Here is an 11,105-nt window from a genome sequence, read left to right as displayed (position 1 = left end):
TTCATTACAAATTTTTATACTATAAAAAATTATTGAAAATTGAATAAAACAATAAGATTTTCTAAAGTAATTTAACTGAAAATTTTTTCTTTTCGCCTTCTCTTAACAAACAAAATTTGAGTTCGCTAGATTTAAATAAATTTAACCACCAATTTAATCTCAAATTATCACTTTTAAGAAGTACAAACCAAAGTAGAAATTCATATTAATCCAAGAACTAGTTACTTCTCTTTTACATATATGACTTGGTGAAACATTTGTAGCTTCTTATGATAGTTGATCAACTTTGTACTTCAATCAGATTCTAAGGGCCCTTTACCATCATCCAATGAGTTGATTCAGATGAGGAAGAACCATGGAATTGTAGGTATAATAGGATGGGGTCTAATCCTACCTATGGGGGTGATCATTGCTAGATACTTCAGGCATAAAGATCCTCAGTGGTTCTATCTTCATGCAGCCATTCAATTTGTTGGATTCACATTTGGTCTTGTTACAATCATTCTTGGATTGCAACTCTACACCAAGATGAATGCTCATATACCAGCTCACAGAGGCATAGGCATTTTTGTCTTTGTACTAAGCATTCTTCAGGTTTGTCACCGACTCTTAATATATAATAGGTTTAATTATTCTGAAGATCTATGTAATTTCGCTTAACTTTCAATTAATTTGTTGTAGTTTAGAAGTTCATAATCAAGTTCTTGTATTGCGCAAAAGTCTTCATTCAGGTTTCTATAATTTAAACATTTCTATTGAAGTCTTTTTAGTATATAAATGTTTTTTTCAATCAAATAGTTTTAAAATGTTGCAATATTATCCATTAAAAGGCTTGATCACAATTTTTTTTTAAAATCAGAGAGACCTATCTGAAAAACTTTTGTACAATATGTGAACTTGGTTAAAAACATTGAAATTATAGGGACATGATAAAGAGTTTTATACAATATAGAAATTCGATTCCAAACTCTTAAAAGTATAAAAATCCTAACTGAAAAAGTTGAGTGAAACTATAAGTAGCTTGAAAGTAATTTAACCTAGATAATACTATAAGTATTCTACATCTCTCACTCTAAGTACAATTTGAATTTTCAGATATTGGCATTATTTTTGAGACCAAACAAGGATTCAAACATTCGAAGAATCTGGAATTTGTACCACAATTGGTTTGGAAGGTTGGCAATGTTATTTGCAACCATGAACATAGTGTTGGGAATACAAGCTGCTGGGGCAGGAAAAGAATGGAAGATAGGCTATGGATTCCTTTTTGGTATAACAGTTGTTGTAGCCATTGTTCTTGAAGTATTAGCATATTTGAGAAGACAAGAGATGAAATCTTTGCCTCCAAACTTCCAAATAGACCCTTTTAGAGGAAAATCTACATTTCCAACTCATCTTTAGTGAAAGCATATTTTCTGTTTTATTTTACTTTCATTTTAATTCATTTTTTAGAGCATGTGCATAAACATTGCCATTCCAACAATACTGTTTGTTGTAGTCTCACAATTTGCAGAAACAAAGTTTTCTGCATTAAAAAAATGTACTAATCATTGTAATTGAGGCACTTTGAAATCAATAATTCAATATAAACATGTACAAAGCTTAGTGAAATCACTAAGATTAAATGTTTAAAAACAAATATAAACTTATGCATCATAATTAAGTGGATATATGATGTGAAGAAAATACCTACCTGCATTGCTGCACATATCTATATGCTTACAATGAAAACAAACTATATACAATAATAAGTTTCAGCCTTTTGCTTATTGTATTTAAAAAATAATTATCTTTATTAATATGTTCACATTATTTCAGTTATAACAACTCAAAAACCAGTCAACCAAAAAAGGGAGGAAAAAAAAAGAAGGAAAAAAGAAAAAGAAAGAGAGAAAATAAAGTATATACAGTTGAACAAAATTAACTAATAGAGCCAGTGCCATTGATAATAATGTAACCAAAAAATAATTAGAAACAGTCTAATTGTTCCTGTAATTAATATATCAAAATTGTCTAAACTACATTAAACCAAAATCTTCATCTTGAAGGCATCTCTGAAACGACCAAAATCAATTATGATGAAGCTGCAGACCAAGCAAGATTATCAGCATTAGTGCTGTTCCCCAAACAACTTGAACAAAATTGGTTCAAGATTTGATGAATTTGAATCAGCATAAAGATTTTGTAGGTGAGACAATACCTTTGAATTGAAGAAAAGCCTCCAAGTCTTCCATCTTAAAAAAGGAGACATCTGCATGAATTTCGTGAATTTAAATCGTGGAAATGTCATAGTTTCTTCAAAGCTCAAACAAATATAGTAACATCAACAAACAGAAAAGTAATGAATGTAGAATACATACCAAAAACTTCCAAAGCATAGTGTCGATATAAAGCTGATACACTGCAATTTGTAATTGAATTCCGGAAATGCTTGAACTCCAACCATATAATATCACTTTTTGCAATTTATCAACCATAACTGCTACCTTTCATTAGTAACAAACAGGACTTCGAGTTAAGCAGTAGCTGTACAATCTTTACTAGAAGAGATGTTGATTGACCTGGGAGCATCACTTCCTCTAACTATTCGGTTATAATTAACTTTGAACGACTGAGAGCCATGGGGTCGAGTAAGCAAACTTATCGGCATTCTAAGAGTCTGCTTCCGGTTTCTTCGTCCTCTAAGTAAAATGCTGAATGTCTTCTCACCATCCATGTTCATTTCACTGCTGCTACTATGATCATTTATTCCAATGCTTTGACTTTGGTTGTTCCCAGCATTTTCAGTTTGAGGAAAATTTGGATTACCATTTTCTTTAACACCTTCCGAAACAGCACTAATCACTTCACTTTCACTACTCTCTGAAGTCAACCCTTTCACTTCTTTATTGGATTCCCCAATGTTTTCAATGCTCTCAGGCAGAACTACACCTGAAACTTCAGTTACATGTCCCTGCACCTGTGGCTCCAAAATGTGATCCTGGAGAGGTTCAATGATAGCTGCTGGCAGAGGATATTCCACAGGCTGACAAACAGGCCAAATGGCTCCAGGACCAAACTTACATACATTTGGAGGGTTCAGACTGCACTGCCAAGTAAAATGATTCGCATGAAAAGCACCCGTGGTGACTGGAAAGTTGGTGGTTGGCACTGACTGAGGTTGACTATACGGAGGATACATAAATGGCAATGGTTGCATCATGTTTGGTGTTGGGGGTGGTGAAGGGTATGCATGATGAGGAGGCAGCACAGTAGCAGGACTTGGAGGAACATGATGAACATTCATGTTCACTGGCCAAGGGCCAATAGTAGGAACAGCACCAGGACTAGGAGGAAGTGTTGCATTCATTGCGATTGTTGGAGCCCGTGCCATGATAGGTGATGGGTTGAATGGAGCTGCAGACGCAGATAATTTTTTATATGGAATGCCCTGAGCATGACTCTGAGTTGGACTTGATGATGATGTGTTGAACTTCATATTCTCACTATCCTGGGAGACAGGAGTTGAATTATCGATCGAGTCAAAACCACCTGATGATTTGCTTGCATCTGTTTCTTGTTTGTGAGAGTCTACAGGAGCATCCACTACCCCAACCAATATGTTATTATCAGATGCTTCTTGAGCCTCTACATCCCCAGATTCTAGAGCCTCATTATTCTCACAATTATCTTGCACAAAATCAATGATTTCGGTTTCCTCTTTCTTCTCAGCAACTTTAGTATCATCTTGTAAACCATCTACGCAATATGCTGGTGAATCATCATGCTTCTCTTTAAGTGTATCATCCACCTCTTCCAGGTTTGAGTCAGTGTTTCTATGGGCTTCAATGTCCTCCGCATCACGATTTCCAAGATCATGTTCATTGCAGAGATCATGTTCATCGCCACCAGGAATCTCGCTTTGAGGATTATAGACTTGGAACTTGGAAATTGTTCCCGGGGGAGCCAAGGCTACTTCCTTGTATGAAGGAGATTTTCCAAGGCTAACTAGAGAAGTCTTTCCCGGATTAGCATCATTCACAGATGAACTTGTTCCAGAGTCTGAATGAGAACTCAAAGGCTTGTCCACAATTTCTGTCACATTTGTGGAGGTCTTGGAAGCCGCAGGCGTAGACTTAACCCTGTATGCAACCGATTTGACTACTTTCCTTCCAAATTTAGTGCCTTGTGAGATATTCACAGCATGATTTTCAGCATGAACACCATGTGAAATTGTTCTTTTCTTCAAGAAATAATACCTGCTATTCTGATTAGTACTCCTTACCAAAGGATATTCTGTGCCAGCTTCCACATTCTTCTTCTGATAACTATAAACTTTGCCAAGAGTGGCACGTCTCTGCCTCACACGACGACCATATGAGCCAGCTGATCTTGGCCTTTGAACTGGTTGCCATCCTTCCTCCCCATCACCATGCACTTCAGACACAACTTCACCAGAAATATCCTGCTTTTCATCCGAGATCTTTTCTAAAATAGGCTGTTCTGAATAAGATGCAGAGTTGCTCCCCGGGTCAGAATCTGCCCTACCTTCAGGTTCAGGTTCATGTACCTCATCATCTGAAATCTCTTTTGGAGTTTCCTTCGAAGACTCATCAGAACTCGTAGATCCGGTGCTCTGGTAGGATTTGGCCCTCACCTGACAAATTAGAAAATGCTTGGGGCATTAGTAATACATCAACTATGCTATATTCACCTTTTCAAATCAGCAAAAAGCCAGCACATACTTGGGTTTATAGTTAGTTTCCAGAAAACAAATTGCAGTTGATTCCATATAAAGGTTAAGAATTTTGTACCTTTAGTATCTGGCTTCTTCTCTTTGCTGCCACATCTCTTCCTTTGGCATCTTGGTTAGGATTAATGTAGTCAAGTAGATCTGACACACTGAAAAAATCCAACGAAATATAAGAAAGAATATCTACAGATGTTATTATACAACTATCATGGATATCAATACAAGATATTCACGATTATTAACAACTGTATCCTTATTGATTCTATCACATCCTACTCATATTAGTTACAAATTCTAATAAAATTATTTAATAAGAAAAAGTTGAATGATGGTATACCTTAGATGCCCTTTACTAGCTATTGATGCATCAGGCTTCCGTGTACCATTTCGAGCAGCTTCTTGCTGCTCAAATGCCTTGGATTCAAAATACTCAAGCCAAGCGGCAGCATCCTGCACATTTTATCACAGAACTGTAATATAAACAGGTATAATTTTTATATGATTTTTACTTATAACTGATGGCATACTCTCTTCAAACAATGATCTATGACAACTGTTAAGAATTCAATATACAAGTTAACACTTAACAAGTCTTGGATTCAACAAATTACTGTTTGCATAACAAGGAAGAAATTACGCGTAACAACATACCTGCGTACGCAAATCATCAGGGCCAAGTTTTGCCCGCAAAATTTGCAAAGTTGTTTGCTCATGCTGCACACTCAATGGATATGCTTCCATTAAAGAGAGAGCTATTGCTATAGCATGATAACTTGCAGCTGTCTGCAGAGAATGAAATTCAATAGAGATGTTAAGTATAATAAAAGGTTGATCACATAAACAAATAAAAGAGGAAAGGTTACTATTGGCGCTAACAATTCAAGAAAAAACATTGTACATTCAATAACATGACTAAACTAAAACCTGAATATGATCTGGACCAAGTAATCTTTGGTTGCACTTCAAAGCTTTGTGAAGATATCTAAGAGCAATGTGTACATTTCCTAGACCTTCTTCCATCATAGCGACATTGATGTAAGTTGCAGCAGTGTTTGGATGAGATGGGCCACAAGTTAGGTGCAAAAGATATAAAGCGCGCTTTACATACCTGATAGAAGTGCAGAAAAGAAAACGATTATAAGATTAAAAGTCAAATAATTTTTGTAAGGCACTTCACTACATTGTACAACAACAAAACATACTTCAGAGCCAACTCTGTGTGTTGAAGTCTATAATAGAAAACTGCAAGATCCCCATAACTCTTCATAGTATCTGGATGATCCAGGCCTAATTCTCTCTCATTAATATCCAAAGCTTTTTGTTGATAAATTGTAGCCTGCAATTAAAGAAAAAAGTATTATAGAAACTAAGGTAAACTTGGATACTCAAACAAGAAAAGTATGTTCAACATTGGACATTAGACCTGATTGAAGTCTCCAGTATGATATAAAACTACAGCAAGAAGGCTGTATGCTCCTGCTGTCATCCGATGGTAAGGACCGCAAACTGCTACAAGCTTGGCAAGAGCCTGTCACCAACAAATTGTAGCAAATGTCACACAACAGAACCAAAATGAAACTATAGTATATATGAACCTTATCCGAAGCTGAAAGTTTTCCGGACAAAAGGTCTACAGACAGATATACCTTTGTGCCGAAGGTAACTGCATCCTCAAGCTTTCCCTTGTCTAAAGCTGTTTTGGATGATTCTAGGAGCTGCCTTCCATCTGCAGATGAGCATGCGGCTTGCTGCAAAGATAATAGAGTGCAAAGTTCAGTTCTATTAAATCAACATTGACAATTATGTCAGAGAACATATAATTATATAGCAGAAAGCTATCCTTTATAGATAAATATTTTCTGCCATGCTTCTTAATGGGAAACTTTTATCCACATCCAGTTGTATTCTTCTTCCTTATATTAATGAAATTCTTATTTTATCCAAATATATATTCTCTTTTACTCTACCTTATGAACGGGTACCAAGCTGACAATATCAGATTTCTGAAAGGGAGTTGGAGAATCCAAATCAAAATCCTTTGGGACAAGCTCAATCCCCACCTAACAAAGACAGTAACTATTAGAAATAAAAGAGAAACAAGCCTCTAGATATCTACACAATATCATAGCAATAGGAAAACTACAATCTATGAAACATAAATGTCATGTTATAGCAATTGGAGAACCACAATCTATAAAAGATAAGAAACGGTTAAGTATTTACATGTATCTATATCTATATGAACATATGTTAGAAATATTTAAAATATATGTTTAACAATCACATTTAAGATAGTCTTGAACAAAAAGCCTACATAAAGCATATCTTAATTCTTAATTCTTAAATGTTAACAAAAATTTCTATATATTACAGCTGAATCTTTAAGCAGTACCTTGTGACATAAACCTCGTAAAATTGCAAACTTCCTCACATCCTTGTAATTCGAGCTGCTAAGATCCCAATTAAACCTTTTCTTCAAAAACACCTCAAGCCATCTCCAAACTAAAGGATGAACTTCAGATGAATTAACTAATTCTCTATTCTCAGGAACACCAAGAAGCAAATTCAATGCACAAGCTACTGATGTTGCTATTTTCCCCTTGTCATCAACAGCAGAAATCACTGCCTGCAGGATGTGCTTGAAAGCACGAACTATCATTTCATGAAGGCAAAGTGATTGCACATGTGATAATTTCTCAGAAAGCTTTACCTGTAGAAGACAAGCAATAAGCAAAGATCATAAAACATGGAAAATCTACCATAAGTGATTCTAAACCAAAGATACAATCCATTACTGAATCTTCTGTGAAAAAATGCAGCAGACAGTACCAAAGCATGACGCAATAGAACGAAAAAGGGGAAGGAGAATAATTGCGGATAAACTAGATAACACTTATCTGAAGTCATAGGATTGTGGGCATGTTAATATAATATTTAAACTTCCATTTATAAATTACAACTATAGAACTTTTTAGAAGCTCAAATATAACGACTAAGGGGAAGGAGAAAGAAGGACCCCTTAGACTTATAATTAAGTTGATGAATAAAATGGGGAATAAGTACAGAGCACTCACAACTTGTCCAAGAGAACGCATTCGAAGACCCCTAGTATGCATAAAATCAGTTAGGGTGCGACCATCAACTGGAGAGAGTTCCAGTGAGCCAAAATCTGCTACCTGTATTGCATAATTAATAAAAGTAACTATGAATCTTCCAAGTCTTCTTGACTAGAGAGCTCTTCAGACAATCAACCAAACAGAATTCTATTATTACCAGTTTCGGAAGCGCAACATCCGTGTAATATTTCTTTGATAAGTCAATCAACTCTTGTATAGACTGTAAAAAACATGAGATGGTTAAAGTAAGAAACTGGATAAAATAATTCGATTTCAGTTTAAAAAACAAGGAGATCATTGTTACAGTTACAAGACGTACCTTGCGGTGCAGTCCAGTCCCTGATTCTTTTAATCGGATAAAGGCTGCTTCAGATAATATCTCCTTCAGCACTCGCTCATTCTCAGCTGCTGTAGTTTCATGCTGAGATTCTACAAATGGAGAAACTTGTACCTCTCCATTAGCACATTCAACTAGGGGTTTTGAATTCTCTGATGCTGAATTAGCATTGTTTGAATCGGGTTTCTTTTTGTTGTTCTTCAGGGCTTTAAGGGGTTTTCCAAGACCCTCAACCTTCATCTCATGTTTAGCCTTTTCTAAAGAAGGTTTCTTATCTTTTTCTGCATTGTTTTGGTCCTGCAAATGTTGTATCCAGCAAGCTCCAAGTTCCCATCTAACAAAATTGTCCAAACTCACTTCCTCTTTATCAAGCTTAGCAAGACTTTCCTTTATCAGCTTCTCCACAAAATCATGGGAAGCACCAACCTCTTCGTGCTCAAGCGTTTGCACGTGAGCCATTTGTTTATTGTTCTCTGATTGTGTTGTATTATGGAGAAGTAATCTCAAACTGCAAAGAACAGAATAATTAAGGTGCTATCATGACTTGATAAATGAGAGAGGGATCAATCAAGAGAGGGGAAAATAATAAGTATTTATGTAAAACTGAGCAAGTTGGAAACTACAACAGAATACAACAACAACAAAGCCTTATCCCACTAGGTGGGGTCGGCTATATGGATCAAATGATGCCATTGCGCCCTATCATGTATCATGTTTATATTGAGACTGTTGACAGGTAGATCTCCTTTTGACCACCTCATATATGGTCTTTTTAGGTAAAAAGATAATAAAGAACAAAAACAAACAACAAAAAACTCGTGCAGAATTTATGAAGAGAAATAAGAAATAAAAGTCATAGAAGTAGGTAAAAATATTTTACAATGCCACAGTTAGGAAAAACATGAAAACTGCTGATGGATCTCTTTCTGAGACCTTAATCCTGATGTCGGTATAGCTTTAGAGACAAAAGAAATTGCAGCTAGTAATATACAAAAGAATGAAATCGGAATGCATTCGAATCAATTAGTATTATACTATTATGTGAAGATGTAAATTATTGCAACTGTAAAACATTGAATAGTTCAAGAACCTGTTAATGTTGAGTGCATTGGCACCGCCGTCTGGTTGATCAATGAAGTCAATATTTTGTTGAGACTGATGGTTCACGTTTTCATTAACTCCACCATCAACTTTCACAACAACAACATAACCACTATATCTTACATTGATAACACCTAAAGTGATGATGTCCTGCAAATAAAATGTGGAACATTGATCAGTTATATTTAAGGACTAAAGAAGCAACCTAAAGAGACAATGCAAACAGGTAGTTTAAAAATTTCGTACATGCGCAGCAGTGTTCTCATCAGCAGTGATTCCTTTCAGTAGATTTCTCTCTACTAAATCCTTTTCATTTACTCCGGTCGCATCTACTCCATCGATTTTAGTATCAATCTTACAGTTGGCAAAAGAACCATCTTTCACAACTTTTATACTCAAGTCACCTATTCTCTCGGAATAAACAATATCGTTTTCTCGAGCTGAGCCGCTAAAATTTGGATCTTCCATTACATTTTTAACGGCCTTTATTGCTCTGAAAATTGCAACATCGACAAATAAGCTGTGCAGAAGGAATGCTTTTCTATCACGAACTTGCCTTTCTTCTGCGGTCTTGCAAGGCATAGATGCAATAAACGAAAACTCATTGGACCACGGAAACAAATCAAACTTTCCATCCCTTCCTAGACCACCACCATTTCCTCCCCAAGCTTCATCCTCCACAGGAAGAGGAGTGAAAATAGATGGTGATTGTGCTGAAACAGGAGGAACAAGCCATGTGTTTGCTCTGAAACCATAGGGAAGATTGCCAAACTGGAGACAAATAACAAATAAAGAAGGTTAATAATAATGATAGAAGCCATTAACATGATCTATGATTCACCTCACAAATCAAAGAAAATTGCACAATATGAATAAAATATGAAACAACCAAAAGTTCATCGAATACCTTGTTACGTTCTGAAAATGCCTTCAAGAGATCATCATAAGCCTGAAATTGAGAAATAAATCTTTACAATGTTATAATTAGAGTAAACCAAACTACCAAGGCATAATCCACAAAAATTGCAGTGAATTCAATCGGAACAAAAAATCAAGTGAGACTATCTTAAACAAAGAGTGTATAACACTAACATTATCAAAAGCTCTGCTGAGCTGTCTCAACAAATCGACGAGATTGTGACACAGAATCCGCTGCTTCCCAACACTGTAAAAACCCTTCCTGCAAGCTTCAACGTGCACCACTTTCCCATTACACAGCTTCACCTGATAACAAATAAAAAAAACAGAACCAATGCACTTCAATTATCTCATTTCACTTTCAGACAACAAACAAAATAGCAACTACAATAAATTCAAGGATCAGAGAGCTTTACATCAAGAGAGAAGAGATAATCCTCCTCCAATATCTCCTCCATGCGCCGCCTCGCCGCCCTCTTAATATCTGCACACAGTTTCACTCACTCACTTCAGTATGACAACACAGTTCCAAAAACATCTATACTCACTCATTTTCACTTCAAAAATTAAAAAATCATACAAAATATCAAATTAGTGGCTATGAATGTTCTCCAAGTAAGAATTAAATGTGTTCGATATGGATACAGGTATTTGTCAACCAAAGCTCGCGCCAAAACTAGAGTTAGTTATTCGGTTAGTTTCAGCTGGAATAGTTAGTTATTTACTTACTTACTTAGTTACGCAGAATAACCAACTCCAAAAGGTGAAACTAACCTAACAACTAACTAACAGAAAGTGAAAATAAAGAGAAAATGCAGAGAGAGAGAGAGAGAGAGAGAGAGATTACATTGGAAGGGAGGAGTGAGGTGTGAGAGAGAGAAGAACTCGTAGAAGCTTCCGA

The 11,105-nt window shown here is 35.8% G+C and overlaps 2 protein-coding genes across 2 annotated transcripts in view; one reads left to right on the top strand and one right to left on the bottom strand.

Moving 5' to 3' along the window:
* The window catches only part of LOC107626666 (cytochrome b561 and DOMON domain-containing protein At3g61750), a 3,348-nt gene extending 1,457 nt beyond the window's left edge, over positions 1-1,891 (top strand). The window contains exons 3-4 of the mRNA XM_021115225.1: positions 302-594; positions 1,096-1,891. Of these exons, the coding sequence (XP_020970884.1) occupies positions 302-594; positions 1,096-1,401 (599 nt within the window). The 3' untranslated portion in view covers positions 1,402-1,891. The remainder of the gene's footprint in view (positions 1-301; positions 595-1,095) is intronic.
* LOC107626665 (protein TSS) overlaps positions 1,832-11,105 on the bottom strand; it is an 11,949-nt gene continuing 2,675 nt past the window's right edge. The window contains exons 6-26 of the mRNA XM_021116797.1: positions 11,052-11,098; positions 10,621-10,688; positions 10,379-10,510; positions 10,194-10,235; positions 9,533-10,057; positions 9,276-9,436; positions 8,168-8,693; positions 8,006-8,068; positions 7,807-7,908; positions 7,125-7,442; positions 6,700-6,792; positions 6,379-6,480; positions 6,156-6,260; positions 5,935-6,068; positions 5,657-5,840; positions 5,384-5,515; positions 5,070-5,182; positions 4,794-4,881; positions 2,361-4,636; positions 2,201-2,251; positions 1,832-2,084 (exon numbers count right to left, since the gene is read on the bottom strand). Of these exons, the coding sequence (XP_020972456.1) occupies positions 2,516-4,636; positions 4,794-4,881; positions 5,070-5,182; positions 5,384-5,515; positions 5,657-5,840; positions 5,935-6,068; positions 6,156-6,260; positions 6,379-6,480; positions 6,700-6,792; positions 7,125-7,442; positions 7,807-7,908; positions 8,006-8,068; positions 8,168-8,693; positions 9,276-9,436; positions 9,533-10,057; positions 10,194-10,235; positions 10,379-10,510; positions 10,621-10,688; positions 11,052-11,098 (5,056 nt within the window). The 3' untranslated portion in view covers positions 1,832-2,084; positions 2,201-2,251; positions 2,361-2,515. The remainder of the gene's footprint in view (positions 2,085-2,200; positions 2,252-2,360; positions 4,637-4,793; positions 4,882-5,069; positions 5,183-5,383; positions 5,516-5,656; positions 5,841-5,934; positions 6,069-6,155; positions 6,261-6,378; positions 6,481-6,699; positions 6,793-7,124; positions 7,443-7,806; positions 7,909-8,005; positions 8,069-8,167; positions 8,694-9,275; positions 9,437-9,532; positions 10,058-10,193; positions 10,236-10,378; positions 10,511-10,620; positions 10,689-11,051; positions 11,099-11,105) is intronic.

The sequence above is a fragment of the Arachis ipaensis genome, chromosome B02 (genome assembly GCF_000816755.2).
Source record: "Arachis ipaensis cultivar K30076 chromosome B02, Araip1.1, whole genome shotgun sequence".
Lineage (NCBI taxonomy): Eukaryota > Viridiplantae > Streptophyta > Magnoliopsida > Fabales > Fabaceae > Arachis > Arachis ipaensis.
This window is presented reverse-complemented; position numbering and strand designations above follow the sequence as displayed.